General features: G+C 40.1%; 2 protein-coding genes across 5 annotated transcripts in view; one reads left to right on the forward strand and one right to left on the reverse strand.

Annotated features, from left to right (window-relative positions):
* Positions 1-24426, forward strand: part of LOC103697565 (vacuolar protein sorting-associated protein 8 homolog) — a 53735-nt gene extending 29309 nt beyond the window's left edge. For 2 of the 4 annotated variants that reach the window (XM_039117381.1, XM_039117382.1), the window contains exons 16-19: positions 22277-22568; positions 23048-23446; positions 23562-23805; positions 23874-24426. In XM_039117381.1, the coding sequence (XP_038973309.1) occupies positions 22277-22568; positions 23048-23446; positions 23562-23805; positions 23874-23899 (961 nt within the window). In that variant the 3' untranslated portion in view covers positions 23900-24426. Of the gene's footprint in view, positions 1-22276; positions 22569-23047; positions 23447-23561; positions 23806-23873 lie in introns of those variants that run through there. The other 2 variants (XM_039117383.1, XM_039117385.1) reach the window with 2 other exon arrangements.
* LOC120105161 lies at positions 5665-6805 on the reverse strand. Its single transcript, XM_039117386.1, has 2 exons — positions 6549-6805; positions 5665-6402 (listed from the first exon to the last, which is right to left on the reverse strand). Exon 2 carries the CDS (start codon positions 6398-6400, stop codon positions 5783-5785), a length of 618 nt encoding a protein of 205 aa, XP_038973314.1. The 5' UTR covers positions 6401-6402; positions 6549-6805; the 3' UTR covers positions 5665-5782.
* Positions 24427-26682: the final 2256 nt, after the last annotated feature.

Here is a 26682-nt window from a genome sequence, read left to right on the forward strand (position 1 = left end):
AGCCTCTGTGCTCTCAGCTATGATGTCGTCGTTTGCAAGTTTTGTTGGGAGAAATCCCCCTCCTTTCCGGCTAGTATATTTCGATCGAAATCACCTCCACCACATTCGGCTAAGTTGGTGTTGCCTAGCCCTATGCCCTCCAAGGGGAAGAAAAGCGGAGCTTTGGAGGGTGAGGCAAGAGTCCAAGGGCGCCAAAAGTGGACATGGACAGCGAGTGGAAGTGTGGAGTTTGAGTGAGAGAAGCTCTTCATCTCCACTGTTTTCGGCCAAGCGGCCATAGTTGGTGCGGTCGTCCCTCCTATGACCCCGTGCAATGCCTTGAAGGACCACATCAACCAGTTCATTGACCTGGCGGTCAACCTCTACCCCTCCTTTGATCCCCACCATGTCCTATCAAGCAAGCCCTTGCTGGCCATCATTTGCGGCAGCATCCCCAATAGTCTTGCCCACGATGCCTAATTTGCAGTGGGCCCAAACCCGATCACATCCTCCATGAGCTTGCTATCTCTTCAGCAAAGATAACATTATCTAACCCTTCTCTTCTTCGATGGTGATGGCATGCTCCACCTCCTCTTCAATAGCAACAGTCACCACCACGGCACCTTTTAGAACGCATGAGGCTAGCAGCCCCTCCTAAGTGTCTTGGTTGGTTTCCACGATGCCGACGAGTGACGCGGGGCAGTGGCTGCAACTCGTGTGTTGACAGGCCAAATGAACCCCGTGAAGGGTGCAGGGTTGGGCAACACCAACTTGATCAGATGCAGTGGGGTCGGTAGATTGCACTCTTGGCAATGGAACAATTGGTTCGATCTCAGCCATCTAGTCTTTGGCGAGGTTGAGAAACCCATAACCACTATGGAGGTAGTGAAGACGGAGGAGGTAACGGTGGTGGTGTCATCTTGGGAGCCATTGCTGGTGAAACCAAGGGCTGCCCAGAGAGGGAAGAAGGTCATCATCAACTTGGCTTATGTTCTCAGAGATAAGCTATAATCCTCGAATTTTGAATATTTCTTTTTTTTTTTTGCTAAGTGGCTATTTTGACACTTGGGAACTGAGTCCACATCAAATTCCCTTTATCTTAAAACAAAATGCTCATGTTAGCAAACTTCTCTATGCTAGCTGCCACGTAGGCACCTCCGATAAGCCTTGACAGAACTAACAGGTAAGTAGAGGTAGACCACGTTGTAGCAATGTAAAAAATGCAGGGTTGATCTTGCAACAATTCAATATGCAGGGGATATTTGCAATTCCTTACGAAATAAAGGGGTTTTTTTTTTTAGCCCAAAAAAACTCATCTTTCTCTTCTCTATGTTTTCAGTTGTTATTTTTAGTTTATTCTTTAGATTTCCTTTTTTGACCAACCCCTTATCAAGTTTGGACTTACAATAAAATAACTTTGGATCATTAGAGGATTTAGCAACACAATCATTGTCTGGGCCATCAATAATTTTCTACCCTAAACTCCAATGGATTTCAAGAAGTTTTTATCTAAGCAAACTAGGTTAAGAGTACACAACCATATTTTGTAAATATTACTTCTTTTATATGTTAGGGCTTGTCATTTGGTTTTCTCAAGCAGTGGTTCCTCTACTTTTATTGTTGTTGATACATAGTAATGTACAAACAAAAGAACATGCACAAGTCAGTGAAAAGGTAAACCACTGATACAATAGGATCATATATTCTATTGAATCTTCTGTTCTAACTTAGACTAGTAAACATGAATATTTACTAATATAGAATTCTAGCATCACAAAATTGTTGGGAACCTGCCCATGCCGCAGAAAATTAAAAAAAAAATTTCAGATGGCAGCGAAAGAGGCATGCGCGGGATCGACGTTCATCCTATGAACGTTGTTGAATAACCGTTCGTAGATAGATTAGAATTAAAAACTTTTAAACTAATTATGAAGATCAGATCTTCACCTTGTACGGGTAGATGATCACCGCAAACTGAAGTTCGTGGTTTAGGATGAAGGTTTGCTTGAAGCCATTCACGCGTCCGGCCTCTACGGGTATCCACACGAAGCAGAGGACCGATCAAAGCTTCCTTGTCTCCCCGGGGTGCTAGCTCCCTTGCAGAGACTACTTTAGATGGCTGATGTCCTCCCTTTGAATCAACCCTTGATTGTGCTTGGGAGGAGGAAGAAAGATGAAGTTTGAAGAAGAATCAAAGCCCCTGCAGCCTACTTCCTTTTCCCTGCGTTGGAACCAAGGAGGAGGGAAGAAGATGGCCGCCAAGCTTTCTTTTCTTCTCACCTTGCTTGCGGCTGAAAACCAAGGGGAGAAAGGGTGGTCACGAGTTGGAGAGGGAGAGGGCTTCAAAAATTACCCTAGGGTGCCGCCCACTTCTCCTTTTAAAGGCATGAAGGGCTCCTACAAATTAGGAGCCCTTGATCTTTTTCCAAGAGGGGCGCCGGCCCCTCTTGTGTTGCCGCACCAAGGAGAAAAAGGAGGAGGCCCCTCCCTCATGGTTAACCCTAATCCTCATTAAGTAAGGATTGGGATGCCCTAATGTGGCTAAGCCCTAATCTAATTAGGCTTAGTCCAAGGGTGAACCAATTTTGGGTTTGATTCATGCAATGTCCTAATCCAATTAGAACTCAATGAATCATGACTCAATTGAACCCTTCAATCCTAATCTAATTAGGAGTCATTAGATTAATAATTAATTGGGACTTAAGAAATCCTAATCCAATTAGGACTTATTTAATTTTAGTCCTAATCCAATTAGGACTCTTCTTTGAATCCAAAGTTCTAATTCAATTAGGACTTCTAGGAATCCTATTCTAAGTAGGAATCCAAATTGAATTCAAAATCCTAATCTAATTAGGATTGTAGGAATCAAGGTCCGCCGTACCGGTCCGGCTCGGCGTACCGGTGGCCGGCCGGACCGGTACGGTACCGGCCGGGCTCCGCGAGCCCGACTTTTTTTTTTTTAATGTTGTCTCTGTTGGATCTTAAATTAAATGAAAATTGATGTTTTTTTATTACTTTTTTCATGATTTTTGATATTTTCATATTTAAATTTAGGGTTGAAATTTGAAACATATATGATGCATGATTGCATGTTATGTTTTCCTCCCGTTCGAAATGATAAAATCATACACATAAAATATCTTCGAATTAAGATACAATCATTTACATACATTTAAAGTACTCTAGGATATCTAAAATCGGGACGAGTGCCGATGGCTCTCGTAGATATCTGGATCATAAGTATAATCAGGAGGAGGCAAATCAACCCAATCAGAAGGAACACGCGCCAGGTTATAAGAACTGTCGGATCTCTCGCTCACGCTCTGGCTCTGAGAGGTGTCCTCTGATTGTGTAGGGGCCCATCCAAATATGGCGGAAGCAAAATCCAATGCACCATATCCGTATTCGTCAGGCTGAGGCTGTGGATAATAGAATCCGTATCCGTATGTTGTCGGATCTGCAGTCGTATCCTGTCTTCCTGAACGACCTCGAGGAGCCCGTCTTCTATATCCAATAATATCCTCACGATCTCTATCAGGTGGTCGACCGTGGTCCGTATCCTGTGTAGCACCCATAAATTGGGACTCACCGGTGAAATAAAGACCACCCTCCGGCTGTGTCTCATGAGTACCATACTGTCCTCCGCTCCCTCCATGGCTAGAAGATCCATCACCACCAGAACCTTCATCGCTGCTAGTCCAAGTCTCTTCCTCGACACTCTCCATTGGGATTCTTTGTTTTTCTTTCCTGGCCCTCTCTGTCTGGCTCCCCTGTGCCTGCGGCTGATCAGCTCTGGGAGTGCGTGGAATATTGCGCTCAGCCCATTGCTCTGGATCGACCCCAGTTTCGGTGGCTATGAAGGTAGCTGGTCGTGGAGGCGATCCTGGCTCGTCAAGCTCGGGCTCCTGCTGCTGGCCTACAAGCCAGCCGAGTAGTGGATCATCGTCATCAGCGGTGAAGGACCCGTAAATCGGATCTGTATACTTGAGCTCCACTTCCTCCTGGATGCACTTTAGCCTCAACCGCAAATTGTAATGCACATAAACAAGGTCGTTGAGGCGCTTTTGCGTCAAACGGTTTCTTTGTTTGCTGTGGATAAGGGCGAAGGTGGACCAATTGCGCTCACATCCACTAGAGGAGACTGTTTGGGAGAGGATCCGGATAGCTATCCGCTTTAGATTTCTCGCGGATCCGCCAAAATGCACCCACCATTCAGCTGCAAAAATATTTATGAAGATTACATATATGATAGTTCCATAATAGTAACTAAGTAACACCAGGTAAATGTTTTGCTGATGTGTCACGTACCTGGATTCATATTGTGTTTGCTGACGACAGCCGCTCGTTGGCCAAAACTGTAGCTGCCTTCTCTAAATAATTTGCTCTGTGAAAAATAAGCATAAGAAAACCATGTTAATAATTGAAGATGCTGATATACTTACACATGCTAGTAATTACTAAATCATAATTACCTCTTCAAGACATAGGGCCGCTTTTTCTGGATCTGCCTCCATCTTGTAAATCACATTACGCAAAGCATCCAGAAGTGTTTCATCCATACCAATTCCATCTATGCTGTACTGAAACCGGGGGTTTAGGTAGTATGCTGCACATATACGAGACTATCTTAGCATAATTATATAATTATATCCATCACTATAATTGTCACTATAATTATATCTTAGTTTACCTGCTAGATGTAATTCCGTACCCATTTGCGCTCCCCACCGTTGCTCAATGATGTTGATGTATGACCGGCCATGTGCTGGATCCGCCTCCATAATCTGATCCTTTGCCTTGACCATCATGTGATACAAAAACCCCATCTGGGGGTAGATCTCGCTATCTACGGCCCGCAGCACTTCATATAATGGTTTGATAGCCTTGACTATTGTAGTAGCCCGCTGCCAGAATGGCTGTCTCGTCACCAAGTCTTCTATCTTGCTCCCTTCAGTGCCGGCATAAGAATATCTACTATCATACCACTCGGGACTGGCAAACATCTGACGTAGGGCTCCTCTCTTCTCGAGTATGCTATCAAGTGCGATGAAGTTGGTAGCAAACCGTGTGACTCCTGGTCTCAGAATCTCTCCCCCTGCATACTTTCTCATCAATGAAAGAACCCAGTTATGGTTATAAATATACCTCGTAATGCGTTGGGCTGTCTCCACCGTTTGTTGCACCCTACGGATCTTTCCAATGTCCATCAACATAAGATCGATACAATGTGCAGCACATGGGGTCCAGAAAATATGTGGCCGCCGCTCCATCAAGACCTGCCCGGCAGCCTTATATTGCGGCCCATTATCAGTGACGACCTGCACGACATTCTCCTCTCCTACCAGATCAATCACATCCTCCATAAGTTTCAGCATGTACGAGGTGTTGTGCACATAAGCCGAAGCATCAATCGACTTGTGGAAGAAGGTCTTAGCATCACAGTATGTCAGGAAGTTGATGATGCTCCGCCTGGTCGGACCGGTCCAACCATCGCACATGATGGTTAGTCCATATATGGGCCACTTGCTCTTGTAGGAGTCAATCCAATTCTCCAGCTCCTCCTTATTGTTGTCAAGAAGCTCACCGTATATATCCTTCGGGCCTGGAGGAGCTACACCGGGACCGGCAGCTTGTATGGCGGCAATGGCAGACCTGTAGTATGTATTGTCTGCCACATTCGCTGGGATGTGGCTGAAGTGAAACCAGGATCCAATAGCTCGCCACATAGTTTTCTTCTTATCCTTCATCCACATTGTGTCTACCCTCTGCTGCCTTGAATCTCTACTGGGGAGAGCATGCGGATCTACATCATGAATTGTCGCTCCTTCTGGAACTCCTCTAGATGACTACCAAAACCACCCAGCATAGATGCAATCCGGCCACGTTCTTTGCCGACGCCCTCCCTTACTGAAGTTGTCCTCAAGAACTCTGGATCTTGTCTAGTGCTTCGAGAACCGCCGCCCGACTCGTATGCAGAGGGCCCAAATCGAGCCCTATGCCTGGCCACCTCCTCCTGCTGCCACTGATCATCCAGGCTTGCATGCATGGCCGCCTGAATATCTGCCTCCTCCTCATCTAGATCCTCGACCTCCTCTGGCTCCCTAGAGTGATAGGAAGGTGGCTCTGCCGCTTGGCGATCGACCTCCGCCCTCTTCTTGGAAGCCATCTCCTTCGCTTCTTTGGCCTCAGCAAGATTCTGCCTCATCAGCACACGAATCTCGTTAGGACAATTTCGGCACGTAGCAACCTCACCGGAATTTCCGGCTAAGTGTTGCTTCAACCTGGTTACCCCTCCTCCCTTGAAAACCTTGTCGCAAAACTTGCATTGAAACTGGTGTCGTTGCCCCTCACTTCCAAGTCTTCGCCCATAAGACCAGCCAATATCACGCTTTGCAGGGTTCGTTTTTCTTGATGGCTCCATTTCTATCATAAAAAGACAACTTATCAAAAAATTAAGCTAATAAAGTAAATTTTTGCATTATCTTATTATTTAAGTAATTTATAAACTATTTTTTTTAAGTAAATTATTAACAAAATTAATGAAATAATATAGGATAAAAAAACCGCACCTTAAATAGTCTCCGCTGGATTTTTTGGGCAGGACCTCCTCCTCGCTATCTCTCAAATCTTTCCGTCTCCGCACCTTAAATAGAACCTCTCAAGTCTCAACCTCAAATTGTTTGGGAAAGAAGTGAGCCTCGTTCGGTTTTTATAACCGAACGAGAGGCTTAAGATCGTGCTGTTAATCCCAGATTAACAGAAAATCCCAGCTTAAGATCGTTGATTCGGTACGGAAAGAAGTGGCCGGTCGGCCACTTCCTTGTTTTTTAATGGGAAGGAGTGGCCTCCGGCCACTCCTTTTCCCATTAAAAAAGGAAAAAAGCTGTGGCCTGTCGGCCACAGCAATTTTTTTTTTTTTTTGAAAGAAGTGGCCGGTTGGCCACTTCCTTCTTAAAACCACGCGCGGCGCGTGGTTTTTGAAACCACGCGCCGCGGTGGTTTTTGGAACCACAGTGCCTCGCTGTGGTTCCCAAAAAAAAAAAAAAAAGTGAAAGAAGTGGCCCACGGGCCACTTCTCCCTTAAAACCACGCGCCGCCCGTGGTTTTTGAAACCACAGCGCGAAGCGCTGTGGTTTCTTAAAAAAAAAAAAACACCCGTACCGGCCGGTACGGGGTCCGTACCGGCCGGTTCGCAGATGAAAACCGGATACCGGTTTTCATCTGTCTCCGGTACCGGTCAAGCACCGGACCGGTTTGTACCGGCCGGTACGGGCCGGTACGGCTTTCCTTGGTAGGAATTCTACTCCAAGCAGGACTCCCAGTCCTAGTCCAAGTAGGATTCCCAGTCCTAATCCAATTAGGACTCCAGAAATCCTACTCCAAGTAGGATTCGTGTTCCAAGTCCAATTAATCAATTCCCATTGTTCCTTCTTCAATTTGATTATCAATCGAATTGATTACTCGTGATTCATAATCACATTTCAACCATCGGATCGGTCAATACCTCTAGTGTGTGTGATCCCATAGGTTCTATTCTGATTGGTAGTAAGATATATTGCGATCTCTATCACAATATCATTGAAAACTTCTTTCAATGGGTTGGAACAGTTCCAACTCAACTCATCAGGGTTTATCGATCATCAAGATATTCCCTGTGAGTCTCACCATCCACCAGTGACACCTAGCAGCATGTAGTGGCTACCCAGCAGAATGGAATGATGAACCTCTAGGTGCAGTTATCGTATGATACAGTCCTTCTATCGTAGATCCCTACAGGACGGAGGTCATGGACAACTCGTCAAACCCCATCGTCTGTCATATGTCAAGATTTATTCGACTTAAGTTCGAGAATGGAAAACTCTCTTCACTATTTTTACTGCCCCGGCCGAGGTCTTACGAACTCAGTCTTATAAATCACATAGGATCTCTCCTTATCTATCAAGATCGATAGATTCCTTATAGATACATACCCTACTACTACAGTGAACCTACTGCAGCCAATCTACACTGCATGGACCCATATGGCTAGAGACCATGTATGTGTGCAGTCAAACTACAATAACCTCACTGTGACCAGCCGAAGCATCGCAGGTCAAAGGACCAGTCACACTACTGCAATATCAAGCAAGTCACTGACGAGTGGATAGACATCCAAGTGACTTCTTGTCTTGGTCACGCTCAGTACCCTTGTTCTCTAACAAGCATTTGCACAATTGTTCCAGTGTCCCTACACTATGGACTCAAGACTCGTCCATCAAAGAAAGCAATATGTGCACTAATCTCAGCGGATCTATCACCGTCCTCGTGATGATCCATCGATCAGGAGCAATTCAGGAATTAATCACCAATGACACATGCCTCAAATTCTCAACTCTTGAGAATATGTGTCATCTTATTAATTCCTTGGACGATTCATGGACACATAAGAACATGAATGAAAAGAATGCCCAACTTAATTAGATCAAGTACAAATTTATGTTCCAGAATAAAATAATGCGTCAGCCAAATTGGCTTCTAGGGCATACTTCTAACAATCTCCCACTTGCACTAAAGCCAATCAGCCATAAACCTAAGCCCCATCTTCTCAAGATGCGTTTCAGTTTTCTGCTGACTTATCTGCTTAGTGAATGGGTCCACCACATTTCCTGTGGAGTCTACTCTTTGATCCTCTACTTATTTCTTTTCGAGGTAGTCACTTATTAGGTTAAACCGCCGCTCTATGTGCTTCGATTTCTGGTGAGACCTTTGGCTCCTTAGCTAGTGCTATGGTGCTTTTGTTATTGCAGAAGAGTGTTATGGCATCTGATGACATTACACCTAATTCTGCAATGAACTTTTAAACCAAAAGGTTTCCACTGCACCCTTAGAGACGGCTTAACATTCACCTTCTAAGGTAGAATCTACAATGATCGGTTGTTTGGAACTCTTCCAATTTACTGAACCATCATTGCACATATTCTGATGTAGACTTTCTATCATCAATATGCATGCATCCTTCTACCTTCAACTGTTATCTTCTCCCAAAGACCAAGAACATGTCCTTAGTCTTCTCAAGTACTTAAGACTGTTCTTCATAGCTATCCAGTGCTTCTTGCCTGGATTTGATTGATATATGCTTGTGACACTCACAGCATATACTATATCATATCACGTACATTGCATGGTATACATGAGGCTCCCTATAGCCGAAGCATAAGGGATCTTGCTCATCTGCTGAATCTCTTCAGATGTGTTGGGGCACATTTTGTTGGAGAGATTTATCCCATGCCTAAGGGGTAATGATCCCCTTTTAGAGGTTTCCATGCCGAACCTCTTCAGCACTCCCTCTATATACATATTCTGTGACAGGACAAGCATCCTCTTAAATCTATCTTTATAGACCTTAATTCAAAATGTAGGATGCTTTCCCAATGTCTATCATGGAGAATTCCTTACACAACCAAACCTTGACCTAAGTTAGTATGGGAATATCATTCTCAATTTGAAGAATATCATCCACGTACAATACGAAGAATGCAATAGCCCTCCCACTAACTTCTTATAAACACATGGTTCCTTTTTGTTCTTGATGAAATCAAACGATTTGATTATATCGTTGAAACGAGTGTTCCAACTCCGAGATACTTGCTTTTGTCCATAGATGGACCTTTGCAGCTTACAGACCTTGTGACCACCATCACAGTATCATGATATGCTGCAACAACAAGCAATATTCGAATGGACTTCAGCAATGCTACAGGTGAAAAGTATCCTTATAATCAGTACCTTTGCACTGACTATAACCTTTCGTCACTAGCTTTGCCTTATAGGTCTCTACCTAGCCATCCGAACTTAATTTCCTCTTGTAGATCCATTTACACCCAATAGGTACTATACCTTCTTTGTGAATCTACTAAGGTTCAGACTTGGTTGGAATGCATGGAGTCCAACTCTGACTTCATTGCTTCCAGCCATCTCTCGAAATCGATGTCGAACATCGCCTCGTTGTAGGTATTGGGATCCTTACCTTGATCTCTATCTCCCATGAGGAACACTTCCTCTACGAGGTGGAGGGGGTACTACGTGTACTGGCTTAATATAAATAGGTTCTATAGGCATAATGGCTCGTTGCTCTTTAGAGACTTTCTCTTCAAGCTCAATTTTCCTCCTACTGTCTCTATCAAGGATAAACTATTTCAATGAAGATAGCATGTAGGCTCACAAACACTTTGTGATCCTTTGGGATTAAAAATCGTATCCTAATGACTCTTTAGGATATCCTATAAAACGAGCATTAATTATCCTATCCTCTATCTTGTCCGCCTGTTGTCGCTTGAGTTGAGTTGGACATTTCCAAATCTTGAGATAACCAAGACTCGGCTTGTTACTATGTCATATCTCATATGGTGTGGTAGGAACGGACTTTAGAGGGAACTCTATTCAATAAGTAAATAGCTGAAAATAGGGCATCTATCTAAAGAAACAAGGGTAAATTAGCGAAGCTCATCATGGACTGAACTATATCCAATAGAGTCCGATTCCTCCTCTTTGACACTCCGTTGAGCTGAGGTGTTCCAGGAGGAGTCTATTATGAAACTATACCATTCTCCTTGAGATAATCACGAAACTCTCTACTAAGGTATTCATTTTCTCGATCTGATCGAAGAACCTTAATGAGTTTTTCTATTTATTTTTCTACTTCATATCTCAACTCTTTGAACCTTTCAAAAGTTTCAGATTTGTGTATCATACACATATCCATACCATGAATAATCATCGGTAAATGAAGTAAAAAATTACAATCCCTAGCCTGCACATCGAATGGGCCACACACATCAGTGTGTACTAGGGTAAGTATTTCAGTGGACCTTCCTGTGTCCTACAAAGGATAATTTGGCCATCTTTCCTCGAAGACAGAATTTACAAATCGAATATGACTCGAAAGTCAATGAGCCAAAAACTTATGTTTCTCCAATTTGTTTATTCTGTCTTCTCCTATATGGCCAAGCCTGAGGTGCCACAAATACTTTAGATTTATCTCATTTCTGCATCTATTAGATCTTATGGTATTCACTGTTTGCTCAGATACATTCACAGATTTATCCATATGTATGTGATAGAGACTGTCAATCATAAAACCACGTTGAACCAATTTATTTCTCAAATAAATGGAACAGTAGTCTTATAAAAATCTTTCTGTGCTAAACAAGATACAGAAATCAAATTTCTGCTAGCAACAGGTAACAATCCCTAAGTATCCTGAGCATATCTGACATACCTTCTTAAGGTCTGTCACCCTTCATGTTCTTTATGCTTCCCATGTATGTAGGACAGTTCCTCTTCCAATGGCCGTCCATGATGCAATGAAAATACTTTTTCTTGCAATTGGCCTTTTTTTTGGAACTTCCTTACTTGGCGTTTTCTCAGTCTTCTGCTTCTTCGCAGGCTTCTTCTTCTTCCAAATAGACTCTCTCTTGGAAGTAGAAACCAACTCGACAGCGAGAACGATGCCCCTTGAACTCTTCAAGGTCCCTAAGGTAGTTACCAATTTATTTAACAATTCTGTTTTGGTGTATACAATATTGTTCATATGGTAATTTACTATAAACTGTTCATATGAAGCTAGAAGGGATTGTGGAATTAAATCCGTTTGCAATTCCTTGTGTATGGTCATGCCGAGCTTCTCAAGCTTCTCTAAGCCCTTTATCATGGTCAAACCATGATCATGGACAGACTGCCCATCGCGCATCTTGGCCTTGAAGAGCCTCTTGGACACTTCAAACCAAGCTGCGTGACTCTAATCACCATACAACTCTTGCAGGTGATTTAATGTGTCCTTGGCAATCTTCATGTTCTCATGCTGGCATTATAATTTATTGGACATTGATGCCATTATTTAGCACCTAACTTTATTGTCATCGTTCGTCCACTTAGCATGCGTCTTACGCGGATCAGTGATCGGACAGATTGGTAATACGGGGATTCCATGGTCTAGCACATACCCTAATTTCTCACAATTCAAAACTATTTTGAAATTTGCTGAACCAGTCTTTATAATTGGGTTTGGTCAAACGGTTGTTCTATAGGATATGAGTTAAAAGTCTAGAAGCTGACATTATAATCCTCAGAGAGTAAAGATTCTAGTTAGAATTTTGTACTTGATCCTAATTTGTTCTAGGGTCTTTTAGAACAAATGTACCTCCCACTATTTTCTCGAATTCCTCATACTCCTCTGGTAGGAAATCGAAAATCCTACACGACTAGGGTTTCTAGTGGGTACTGCGGTCCCACCGATTTACATGCCACCTCACCTAACAGTTATTGGTGACACATAAATAGATAAGTGTACAACTCTTGTACAATGCTTCTCAAGCATGTTGCAGTGCTACTTGGTCTCTAAGTCATGAAGACCTCACCTAACAGTTATTGGTCCCATTCCTTAGTTAAGTCAGACCCACCATATAACCGTAGAAATAAAGTTGTCATTGGGTCCTCACCTAACAGTTATTGGTGCCCAACCCCACCTTTACCCTACAACATCTCATGTCTATAGAGAGGTCCAGTCCCTCGATGCAACTTGCCCACTGTGTCCAGTCGAGACAAATCAACATCAGAAAGACCTTAGCAGCTCTACTACGGTGGAAGACCTATGGACTTAATATCGGTCAATCAGGTCTTAGTGTTTGCAATTTGAGCTCTTCATAAGAGGTAATCGAACAATTGGCCAGGTAAGCAGGTAGGAGGCTCCCCTTACTCAGAGAGTAAGGTCCTAATTAAGTAACCACCTTTCATGCTTTCCTAGACACCAATTAGATCAATTAATCTAATATGACTCACTCATGTTGGTTCACTCTCGACTTGATTGAGGAGGTTTTAGTTTAAGTCTCATTTGGATTGGTCTATTAGTTTGCATCACATGTAAACCTATCTACCCCGCTCACATTCGCATCACATGCAAATAGCACATCCCAGGCAGTTATAATTGCAGCAATAAATAAAAGCTGAATTTTAAATAGGTGATGATCATGGATTCTAATTAGGTCATATTACAAGCACATGCACGTCAATCGATCAATTGGTCTTCAATTCTTGAATTGGTCCCGAGCCTTCTTGATTCGATCCTTGATCAACTCTTGATCCAATCGCCATCAACCGCTCACATTCGCCGTTCATCTCATGTACTGTCTTTGACTTGATCGTTGACGTACATCACATCACAGAAATACAACCAGATATTTAATAATAAATTACATCTCCTTTTAGGAGGCACGCAGATCTCTCAAAACATCAAATAAGATGCATGCAAGCATCTGAAAAATTACATGACATTGCAGATCACATCGCAGGTCTTTACAATTGATACCAAAAGGGTTTGAATCCAATGATCATCACCACATGCAACAATTATAATTTTCAGATCTGAAATCTAATTGATTATCTTATGACATGGGTTGCTGATCATGCTAAACATGATTCTAAACTTTGTAATCCCATTAACAATGCAATTAGAATCATCAATTTATCACATAAAAATCAGCATGCAAAAATCAGCAACCCTGAAAAATTCTGCATGCGGAAAATTTCAGTATACATATCCTTTTAAATTTCAGATCTATCATGCCTGTTAATAATTAATTCTAACCTTAATCTACGAAGCCTAGGCTCTGATACCACTGTTGGGAACCCGCCCATATCGCAGAAAATTAAAAAAAAAAAATTCAGATGGCAGCGGAAGAGGCATGCGCGGGATCGACGTTCATCCTATGAACGTTGTTGAATAACCGTTCGTAGATAGATTAGAATTAAAAACTTTTAAACTAATTATGAAGATCAGATCTTCACCTTGTGCGGGTAGATGGTCATTGCAAACTGAAGTTCGTGGTTTAGGATGAAGGTTCGCTTGAAGCCGTTCACGCGTCCGGCCTCTACGGGTATCCACACGAAGCAAAGGACCGATCAAAGCTTCCTTGTCTCTCCGGGGTGCTAGCTCCCTTGCAGAGACTATTTTAGATGGCTGATGTCCTCCCTTTGAATCAACCCTTGATTGTGCTTGGGAGGAGGAAGAAGAAGGATGAAGTTTGAAGAAGAATCAAAGCCCCTGCAGCCTACTTCCTTTTTCCTGCGTTGGAACCAAGGAGGGAAGAAGATGGCCGCCAAGCTTTCTTTTCTTCTCACCTTGCTTGCGGCTGAAAACCAAGGGGAGAAAGGGTGGCCACGAGTTGGAGAGGGAGAGGGCTTCAAAAATTGCCCTAGGGTGCCGCCCACTTCTCCTTTTAAAGGCATGAAGGGCTCCTACAAATTAGGAGCCCTTGATCTTTTTCCAAGAGGGGCGCCGGCCCCTCTTGTGTTGCCGCACCAAGGAGAAAAAGAGGGAGGGGCTTGCGCCCCTCCCTCATGGTTAACCCTAATCCTCATTAAGTAAGGATTGGGGTGCCCTAATGTGGCTAAGCCCTAATCTAATTAAGCTTAGTTCAAGGGTGAACCAATTTTGGGTTTGATCCATGCAATGTCCTAATCCAGTTAGAACTCAATGAATCATGACTCAATTGAACCCTTCAATCTTAATCTAATTAGGAGTCATTAGATTAATAATTAATTGGGACTTAAGAAATCCTAATCCAATTAGGACTTATTTAATTTTAGTCCTAATCCAATTAGGACTCTTCTTTGAATCCAAAGTCCTAATCCAATTAGGACTTCTAGGAATTCTATTCTAAGTAGGAATCCAAATTGAATTCAAAATCCTAATCTAATTAGGATTGTAGGAATCCTACTCCAAGTAGGACTCCCAGTCCTAGTCCAAGTAGGATTCCCAGTCCTAATCCAATTAGGACTCCAGGAATCCTACTCCAAGTAGGATTTGTGTTCCAAGTCCAATTAATCAATTCCCATTGTTCCTTCTTCAATTTGATTATCAATCGAATTGATTACTCGTGATTCATAATCACATTTCAACCATCAGATCGGTCAATACCTCTAGTGTGTGTGACCCCATAGGTTCTATTCTGACTGGTAGTAAGATATATTGCGATCTGTATCACAATATCATTGAAAACTTCTTTCAATGGGTTGGAACAGTTCCAACTCAACTCATCAGGGTTTATCGATCATCAAGATATTCCCTGTGAGTCTCACCATCCAGCAGTGACACCTAGCAGCATGTAGTGGCTACCCAGCAGAATGGAATGATGAACCTTTAGGTGCAGTTATCGTATGATACAGTCCTTCTATCGTAGATCCCTACAGGACGGAGGTCATGGACAACTCGTCAAACCCCATCGTCTGTCATATGTCAAGATTTATTCGACTTAAGTTCGAGAATGGAAAACTCTTTCTCCACTATTTTTACTGCCCCGGCCGAGGTCTTACGAACTCAGTCTTATAAATCATATAGGATCTCTCCTTATCTATCAAGGTCGATAGACCTTATAGGTGCATACCCTACTTCTACAGTGAACCTACTGCAGCCAATCTATACTGCATGGACCCATATGGCTAGAGACCATGTATGTGTGCAGTCAAACTACAATAACCTCACTGTGACCAGCCGAAGCATCGCAGGTCAAAGGACCAGTCACACTACTGCAACATCAAGCTCGTCACTGACGAGTGGATAGACATCCAAGTGACTTTTTGTCTTGGTCACGCTCAGTACCCTTGTTCTCTAACAAGCACTTGCACAATTGCTCCAGTGTCCCTACACTATGGACTCAAGACTCGTCCATCAAAGAAAGCAATATGTGCACTAATCTCAGCGGATCAATCACCGTCCTCGTGATGATCCATCGATCAGGAGCAATTCAGGAATTAATCACCAATGACACATGCCTCAAATTCTCAACTCTTGAGAATATGCGTCATCATCTTATTGATTCTTTGGACGATCCATGGACACATAAGAACATGAATGAAAAGAATGCTCAACTTAATTAGGTCAAGTACAAATTTATGTTCCAGAATAAAATAATGCGTCAGCCAAATTGGCTTCTAGAGCATACTTCTAACAAAAATATCCTGGATAACTATTTGGGTTGTCATTTAACATGCAGCAATAAGAACATGGTTTGAAGAAATTTATCATATACACTGAAATTATGCATTGACGGTTACATAATAATGACACAAATAACCTTAAAATCATGCTAAAACCAAATGGGAAGATACATCAAGGATATAACTCCATTCATGCCCAAAGCAAATTAATTCATGGCCGAATTGATGAATAACATGATAAGTTTGATTGCTTAATTACTTTGATGTTCGCTGTTTAGTTCAAGGCTTTAAATATTGGTACTGGGGCTGGTACCAGACCAAAACAGTATGGTACCGATCCATCCTGTACCGACATATGGTGCAGAGCTTTGTGCTGGTTTATATTAAGGTGTCAAAAAACTTTGTTTGTCTACATAATAAGGTTATTGGCCCCTAAAAAGGTGTTTTTTTCGGGGGGCGTGGGAGAGGAGGAGAACCTAATCAGATCCTAAGGCTCCTTGCTCTATGCTGTTGACATCCTCACCAATTCGAGACCTTGCTCCCCTCTCCTCTAGCTTCCTCTCTCTCTGTCTCTCTCTCTTTCTTCTTCCCACTTTCTCATACTTTGGACATAAGGCGAGCTTCGCCTTTCATGAGATGCCTAAAGGCACCCTAGGACACCTTGATGGCCCCCCTTTTCCCCACCACATTTTTTGGAAAAAGAATTGCAAAGCTATTGAAACAACTGGCAAACCAATTGAATTGGTCTTAGTACGTGGTGGTGTGGCATGTTTCAATTGGGACATGTGATTCCTATGTTGTACTGGCTGAACCAGGGCATATACTGATTGACATTGACCCTTCCTACTGGGATGCCTGAATCTCACTTGTTTTAGCGACCTGAGGGGTGTCCCTGTGCTAGTTTTTGGCCAGAATGGCACAACACTGGATGTGCCGTCCCTTTTTTGTGGCATTTAAAACCATGTTTAGTCTGAAATTAAAGCAAGATTTTAATATGCTTTTTGTAAAACCTACGAAAGATAGGAGAGAAAATGACATCTAGCTTTTGATTCACTATACTATGGAAGAATGTTTTCGTTGCATCCAATTTGTTATTCAGCCTTCAGATCCTAGACTCAAAAACGAGCAAATGGTGAAGAGCTTTAGGCTATCCTGAACATAACCAAGACTGTTTTGGATGATCAAGCATTGGTACAGGAGAGGAAAATAGAGTAGCACATATTACATATCAAATTGCAACTTGCATTTAGGCAAAAGCACTTTTACAGGCTAATATGTAGCAATATGAGCCTGTTTATGCAATGCATTGGTACATCCCATTGCACTATGCTTGAAATTTTTGAGATCATGCATATTGTGAGATTCATTATAGTAGGATATGGAGCAATACTTCAATTCATGATTCTGGCACCAAGTAAATGGACAATGAATCTGGAAACTAAGACAAGAAACATGCTGGGTGGAAATATGTACCATATCTATCCAGGAATTATTTTTACTCTACTAATAAGTGGGACATAAATTACCAAATTCCTAATTATAGAGTTATATATTAATATCCATATAATAAATGAATCTGTTATATGAAATTCTAAATCTCAATTTGTTATGCATGTGTGGTGTTTAAAAGGCAGTTATTATATATAATATGAATGTAGCAAGTGATTGCCTAGCATTTAAGCAAAAAGCGATAACTTAGGTGGATTTTTAGATGGATTGCATTTGAAAATCAATAATATTCATAAACGAACAAATATAACGGCCAAATATAAATAAATCAAACTATAAGCTAATTTACAGTATAACAAATTAAGGGAACTACTTTGTGTAGTTGTTTGTGAACCTTAGATATGTAACATGGCATGTTAGTGGCAAAACTGCAGTTCTTTCCTGCAAATTATGCAATAATATCTATTGAGCACCAAAGATAAACAATATTCAGTGTATGTAAATTAATGCAACATGCAACTCTAGAGAAAGATAAATAATGGGAAGAAAATTAGAAGTACATAACTAATTAAGAATTACTGAAGTTGTAAGTTGTGACATATTGAAGTCTTTTCTTGTAGCAACGCCCCGAAGTACTAGCTTTCTCAACTAGTTCTACATCCCTAGTGGTATTCTTCTTCATACATCTGAATAAGGCCTTCATGTTACTTATAGTATCAGTCCTCCAGCCTATCGAAACTCGTGTTTTTATTAACCAACAAACCGAAGCAGGGACAAGGGGCAAACCAACAGCATATCTTCCATCTCGAGATGGTGATTTAGATTCACTAGCCTCTCGTCTGCTCTCATAACCAGCTTGATCAGAAACACGCCAGTGTTTTAGGTTGCGGTTTTTCTGGATCGTTACAGTCAGTGCCAGTCAGGTCTAATTAGTTTTAAAAGCTAAAAGAAATTGTTAAATTATTAATGATGTTTCAAATAAAATGTAATATAGTTGCTTGGATGTCATGCATTCTAATTAGTTGTAGACAAGGTCAGTCTCCTTACACAATACATGGGCTTGTAGGTTTAATGCAATCTCTCTTTTCAAAAGTTGTCTTAGCTATAAATTCTACCTTAATCCATAAATGGGCTGCCTTCAAGTTGAGAGCCAATCATTCAACATTTTCAGAATCTGAGGAGGCATAACATGATCTGTAATGTTCATCCCATATAGATAGCATACTACTAGTTAGTTTGGATTGCTTTGGTTTTGGCTATATAAGCGATAAACTAGTTTCTTCTTTTGTTGCAATTACAATCCTCCTACCCTCTTGATTAGGAGGCAGAAAAACAAGCAATTGTTTGAGTCTGCGATTTTTGAAAACAGGAAAAAAGCATGCAAATTGTAAGTGAATGTATAACATTTGTACTGGCTAGCAATTTTATGATCAAAAGAATGCATGTATAATGATTATCAAATAGAAAATCATTTTAATAGCTCACTACAGCTCTTTCTTTCCTTCGATTTCATCAAATTATAGACTATAAATATAGTTCAACCATAAAGCACCTCTGTCATGATTGGTTTGCAATTTAAGGATTTATATTTTATACCAACAAGAATTGATCCTGAACATGAAAATTTTTGGCCATCTGAAATCCTAAAATTTGAATATAATGTGCTGTCATTGCAAATCCAAGTAAGCAACCTGCCTGCCTGGTGAAATCAGACTAAGGCATGGTTGGACTAATTTGTCTTTCATAGAGGTCATGTGTGCAAACGGATTATGCACGGACTTAAGCATGACCTATCGATTAATATAGAATAGAAGAATTCATATGATGCAAGTTGTAAGTTAGTTGGGCTTAACTAATAGATTTAATAAGCTACTTACAAAACAAATATATTTAGTAGTTCACATTTATTATCATTACCTATTAGAAATTCAACCACTTGAAAATGATGATTGCGAGGTTCAAGGTTTTAAATCTCGTGGGATAGGGCTGTCCCATTTTTTCTATTGGATAGGATGCGCTGACGTCTCACCCCATCTCAGTACTTGGGATAGGGGATGTCTCAAGACGTACCAATCAGGATGCTGGAAAAATGGTGGGATGGTCCTGTCCCAATGCTCGAGATTGTACCCCGTCTTGGTGTCCAACGAGACATCCCGTTGGGACTTAAGTCCATGGTGAGGATTGAATGATGAAGTTCAAGTAGACCAGCCAAAGCATTTTTCTTTGTAATAAAAATCTTAAATGAATCCTTGTCCATGAAATCTTTCTACTAAGGTTCTAACTCTCAGTGCGACGACAGACATCCCTGCCTTCTCATCCTGTTCGTGTGAGAAAATAGGATCGGAATGGGGGGGGAACTCCACAACCTATCCATGTGGGAGAAAGAAGAAGAAAGAGAAAGCAAGGAAGAAAAGAAGAAAAGGAAAAAAAGGAAGGAAGGAAGAGGAATAAAGAAAGAAGAAAGGGAGGAAAAAGACAAAAAGGAAGGAAATAAGGAAAAAAGAAAGAAACAAGAAGAAAAGGAAAGAAAGAAAGGAAGGAAGAAGAAAAAAAAATGAAGCAAGAAAAAGAAACATATAAAGAAAGAAAAGGGGAGAGGGTTGGAGGGTGCCTACTGAGCCACTAGACAGGGATGCCCGTCGGGATAGGGTGGGACAGTAGGGCATCCCCTTTGGTGGAGAAACTGGGACACCCCCGCCCAACGGGATATAAAATCTTGCTTTGTACTATTAAACCTGGCAAACATGAAAGATGTATATGCGTGCATACGTATGCACGAACCGAGAACTAAGTGAAATGTTAGGCATACTTTCATGTGTTTAATGTAAAAAAATAGTTTCAAGGCATGTATGCCATTTTAGTTATTCCTAATGCTATTTTAGCATCCACACCACAACTCTACCTAGACTGAGTTAGGGTAAACAAGCTTTGTAACATATATTACCTTCAACAGCTATGCAGATTATAACACATTTTTCTTCATATTCTGATTACAAACTTTTTTCGTTATATTTCTTAGCAACAGTTCCTGCATTGTAATATTGTAATAATTACATAATACATAACGTTATAATGTTATATGAACATATAAATATTAGTATATAGTTATAATGCGACATTCATTATTGGTAATAATATTGAAATAATTGTGATTAATTTTTAAGATCATAGTAATTGATATAATTTTATAATTATAATTGCACTATTATTATAGTTATCATAAATAAAAATTTATTATTATAAAACATACATGATGAGAAAAAGTTTATAGTTGGCTGCCTATTGGTTAAATAAAACAAAGAGAAAACAGACAGTTCACTGTTTCTAAGGGAGTAACTTTACCAGGTCATCTCCAGGATTACCACATTTTGTTTAATATCATGCAACCAAAGTGCAAATCATATGCAACTGTCTATCACAAGAAGTCAAATAGTAATATTTTTTTCAACGATAAAATATAAAGGCAGCATTTTTACTTGCAATTGCAAGTCTTGTTGTAGACAAGTGAGTGGAATTGCAGGCAACGAGACAGCCTCTTATTTGAGGGCATATTAGGTAGAAGAGATTTCTCTAGCAATGTGTTTATAGCATACCTATCTTCATCTTTCTCCTTTCTCTTGTGGTAACCATCTTCTCATGATAGTACAAAATGCCCTAGCCTTGCCCATCATCCCATCTTCATGAAGGTCATTATCATGTTCTTTTACATTTTTTCCTTTCTCCTTTTTGTCCTTATTCTGTCCTCCTGAACTACCTATTTCCCTGAAATACTCATTCTGAAAGTAGTTTAACCCATATCCTCAAATGAATGTTTGGCTGAAAAGAACTGGAATAGGCAGGTTAAGGACCTTTTATTCCTCCGTATTCCTCAACTAAATGCAGCCTAAATTGGTCAGCCATAATTATCGTGGGTTTCCATGTTGATAGTCTGCTTGATGATGAAATCAATGGGCCTAGGTTCATGATGATGATGATTTTGTTTCTTCGATAAACTTTCAAGATTATTTGATTTTAGGTGAGGATTCTCTAGCAATGCATTTAGGGCCTGTTTGGATGTCAGGAGATCTTACTGGAGATGGCCCTCTCTAAATACGATGAAGGGGGGAAGAATGGCAGTTCAAAGAGCTCCTCTCTGTTAAAATAAGGTAAGTCACCTCCACGAGTAGATTTGTTATACCTTGAAACAAGGATTATTTGTCTCACCAGGAAAGTCATTCTTGTTGAAAAGCTTTCCCTTCTATCATATTTTCCAAATTGAATCCTGTCGGGAAGATCTTATCGGCCCTGTAAGACTTCCTGGATTGCAAATAGCTGTGGAGTGAAATGGTCCCTTTGATGTTGAGAGTATTGGTGCCATCTTATTTCTGGGTCTGCAATTAGTTTGTGATGAGTGATTTCAAGTAGCCCGCTTGCTTAAATTTGGGCAGGTCCCAGATTTTACTGGAATTCAGCCGTTCTTAGCACATGATTTCCTTAGATGGTATATTGCCTTCCACCTCTTTGTTCTAGGACAATTACTGATTATGCATCATAATTACATTTGTGTGGCATACTTGCTGCTGTATATGAATTGCTGGATCAAGAATCACTATTATGTGGCATTCATCACAATTATATTAAAATAATGATAATGTACCTATGCTACATTCAAAATCATATTTCATTTTTTTTTATTCTCTGCGTATGACTTTAGAATCTAGTGCATCGAGGGGAAGAAAAAAAGAGCAATGAGCCACCATGACTCAATGTCTCGCCTTTGGTGCCACTTTCACTATCTATCATTTTCACAAGTTGTTAAGGTGACATGTTTTCAGTTTTATTGTAGATTTATATTATGTTCCTATCTGACATTTAGAACTACAAATTTCTGGTCCAGGTTTTCTGAGCCGTTGAAGAGATTCTATGGCAACAAAGCAGTATCTGAAGGACAAAGTTATGTTGGCAGTTCACCTGCAAGTTCTGATATGGGGTTCAAAAAGTGTACTGGTATTTTGCGAAGAGTGTTGTCACAATTTGTTGGGGAAATCATAGAGGGAATGACTGGATTTGTACCCCTCCCAGTCATCATGGGCAAACTCCTTTCTGACAATGGGAATCAAGAGTTTGGTGATTTTAGATTCACCATATTGAAGATGTTGGGGACATATGGCTATGAGAGAAGAATACTGGTATGTGTAGTTTAAACAATATTCTATTCATTTTCTTTTGAATACATGTAATCTACCATCTAGTGGTTTGATATCTGTAGCTCATTAAGCTGGAAAGCCCCATTATTTACCAAATTTAGAAGAATAACAAGTGAACTAGCTTGGTTTAGTGTGAACTTTGGTGTACTGAGTTTGTTATACAAAAATTAGAGCAACAAACTGGTGCAAAATTTCTGTTTCAAACTGCATGTGTTATGTACATGTTTGGTTTCAAGAGTCCGAAGGTTTGTAGAGCACATCTCCTTGAATTTTGTTTTAAAAGCATGCTACATTTTTTGTCTGAAATTCTCATAGCTCATTATATATGGTCGAACATGATCCTTCCTTGAACAGATTGGTTATTTGGTATAATGGCATCTTAGATCATATTTATTTATGTATTGCCTGGTTTTATCTGATAAGGGAAGTTTTATAGTTTCCACTGTTTTCCGCTTCTCTAGGACACGGCTAAATCATTAATTGAGGATGATACATTCTACACCTTGAGCCTGCTAAAGAAGGGGGCATCTCATGCATATGCTCCACAAGATTTTACTTGCTGTATTTGTGGCTGCTCTCTTACCAAGGACTACTCTAGTTTGGGAATTCGAGTATTCAGTTGTGGTCACTCGATGCATCTCCATTATGAATCTGAGAATGAATCATCCAACAGCGAGTCATCAGTTGCATGCCCAATTTGTCTAACAAAGAACCAGAATGGACAAAGCAAATCAATTCTTGTGCAGAATGGGTTGGTCAAATATTCTGCATCAGGCTCCCAACCGTCACAAGGGACTGTTCGTCACCTGCATGAACCAGATACTGCAGAGAAGAGTTATGGGCTTCAACAGATGTCTCGGGTACATAAATTTCTCCTTTGTAAAATATTTCTGTTCAACTTGTAATCTTCAGGTAGTTTTTCTCCAATTTTGGACGTTGAATAGCTAAGGCTAAAGCTGGATCATGTTGTTGCAGTTTGAAATATTGAGTATCCTTCAGAAAGCTCAGCGATCTCTTCAAGTTGATACTCTTCCTCAATTTAGACTCTCACCTCCGGCTATATATCATGAAAAGGTCAGAAAAGAAGGAGCTAGTTCTGTGATGGGAGAGACAAGCGATACTTCAATCAAAAGTGAAAAGCCAAATAAACGTTGGCAACTGAGGGAGCTAAGATCAAAAGGATCGCCAAACCGGTTTCCCTTGAAGTCAAATATATTTGGTAAGTTTCTGGGTTGTCTGTTTAATTTGTCACGGTTGCAGCATTTATATTCAGGGGTTCATTTGCAGGTACTGAGAAAAATAAGGTGCGCTAGTATGATATGCGGTGTTGTCAGGAAACAATGATTTTGCCCTATTGTTAGACGAACAAGTCAGTAATAGATAGGCAGTGGTGGTTCCACCACCTAGACATACAGATCTAATTTTAAATATTAAAAAATAATGCTTTATATTAAGCGGATGTTCAAGTGGTATAAGAGGAAGAAGAAGAAAGAACAATAACACCTGCATTGCAAACTCGGGAAGAGACGAAGGAAGCAGACGTGTGCATTTTGGTACATAGACACAATTCAGAATCCATGATTTGCGTTCTGATCAAGCTTTTTCTGTTGTGCTGACAATATACTTTTCTTTCAGTAGACAGCCCTTTGTCCATTTGCCTTGACGGTTCATGTAACGTCTTGAGAAATCATAATGGTTACTTTTGCCCTTTTGCAGTGGATGCGTTGCCCAACATTGTTGTCTGATATATGTAAATTCTGATATTATGTATCCAACAAACAGCATTTCTGGTCTTTGGCAATGACCATTAATATAGATGGCAGCCATATTCTTTCATCAAGGTGTTGAAACCATGTTAAATTTATATTATACTTCTCTCAAAAAATATAGTTGGAAGACTTGTAACATTGGAAAGCTACAAATCCCTCTAATTTTCAAGTGATCTTTTATCCTAAATAGGGGTAGCCCGGGTTCATTGCACACAAATCATGACTCAGTGGGGACTGCAATCAGCCATAGAGCTGGCTTGAGGCATGTAATGAGCAAGGAACCATATGGCTTGGCATATTCTCTTCCCTGTTCTTGTCAGTTGTGCTTAGGGCATTTAGGCGTGCACCTAAAGTGATTTTCTAAAATCAATGAGATGTGCTTATATATATGAAACACTGCAGTCTATATGCTGTCGCAATCAGAGAAGTTAATTAAAGATTATTTATTTTGTTCGTTTAGTTAATACCGAAAATGGTAACCAGTTGAATGAACTTGCCCTCGTATTCCATGGTTTTATAGTGACCGACCGGTGAAGGATAAACTTACAGTCCCTGTTGCATCCGTCGCCACAACACGTTGGTGGTTCATGGCACGCGGCACAGTGCAGGTTGGCACAGGTGGCTCCAACGGCAAGAACAGAAAAAAAAAAGAAAAAATAATAAAAACATATTTGGAACGCAATCTTTTGGGACGCCTGTTTCATGTACGCATATTCCCCAGGCACATTAGTGCGATACGATCAAGTGTTTTCCCGCATGAAAGTAGTGCCACGTAGCATCACTCATTTGCAATGGGGCAACCGAGATGAAAATGTCCAGATGCAATCCTCTCAAAACCAACAAAAATGTAGAACATTCAGTATGGCAGTACCCAGAAAATAAAGAAGAGGAGAAGAAGAGATTGCTTTGTTTGCATTTTTAAAAGTAGCTCCAAGTAGTGCTCCTTCGTTTTTGTACTTTATAAAAGTTTCATGCATAAATATCAAAGATCTGTATTTTTTTAGGAAATTCTTGGTTGAAGCACTACATGAAACAAATAGGCGAGTGACCTACATTGGTTTCATATTCTACTATGCTACCCAAGTTTCTTTAGAATGACATTAAAATACTAGCATAGCTAGACATGACAAAAGTGACCTGTCACCATAGAGTTCCTTCGTAATAGCCTCCTACCTATGCTAAGCTTAATAACATGGCAACCCCGCACTACCCCTGTGGTTGGGGTTATTAAAGGAAAAGGATAGGTTTGGAAGGATGAATGGCTTCCATTCACTGTTTGATTTAAAAAAATCTTATGAAGGATGCATGAAAAGGAGGAATTGTCTATCACTCTTGGCCCAACAATTGCATTGGTCCAAATTAGGAGGATGCAAAAATGAATGGACGGAGTATGTGAGGGCTGGGTAGATTTTTACATTGATAAATTATTTCTTGTCAATTTTTTTGACAAAGTCCTAACACTTCTTCACTCTTTTACTGAATAAGAGACCTATAACCCAAGAAATAGTTTAGTACAATTAAATTAAACAGATAACTACAAATAAAAACAAACTAAATTCACTTATTTATTTATTTTATTTATATATTTTTATTTTACCTATATAATTAACCCTATACTATTAAATTTGATTACTAATTATTGTAATTTAGGCACATAATTTCATAATTATAAGTAAATCACTAGAATTGTCTTCTATTTTTTATTTATATTCATAATTTTTAGTTAATTATTTATATAAAATTAATTAACTACTCAAAAAATTATAAATTGGTTGTTTATATAATGAATATGTATGAACAAATTAATTCATATATAACTAATTTATAAAATTATAAATTAGATTAAATTAAAATAAAATTAAATATTTATATATTTTTCGTATAATTATAAATTATAAAGATTATAAGTATATGTATTGCTCTACTTCTTTGGTATAAGTAATTATTATAAGTTGATAATAATAATAATAGTACATTTTTATCAAAGGGTTGTTTAGCAAAATATCATACAAATATCATTTATTTCTCTTAGACTAAATAGAGGAAATCATTTCTTTTCTTCTTTTTTTTGCTGAAAGCGGGAGTATCATGCATAATATGTACGGATATAATCAAGAAAATCAAAATACAGTAGTACATCACAAAGTGCACTGGGTAACTCCGCCTCTCCTACCCAAAGATGGTCTTTCGAGTAGTCGGCAACAAAAGAGGCCACCCAACTGCAAATTATTCGTATTCATCCTTCCATATTTTACCAAATATATGGAAGGATGGATAGATGGAAGAACCACCTATCCTCTTTCTCATCCATGCTTCCTCCCTTATCC

Source organism: Phoenix dactylifera, unplaced genomic scaffold (genome assembly GCF_009389715.1).
Source record: "Phoenix dactylifera cultivar Barhee BC4 unplaced genomic scaffold, palm_55x_up_171113_PBpolish2nd_filt_p 000213F, whole genome shotgun sequence".
Lineage (NCBI taxonomy): Eukaryota > Viridiplantae > Streptophyta > Magnoliopsida > Arecales > Arecaceae > Phoenix > Phoenix dactylifera.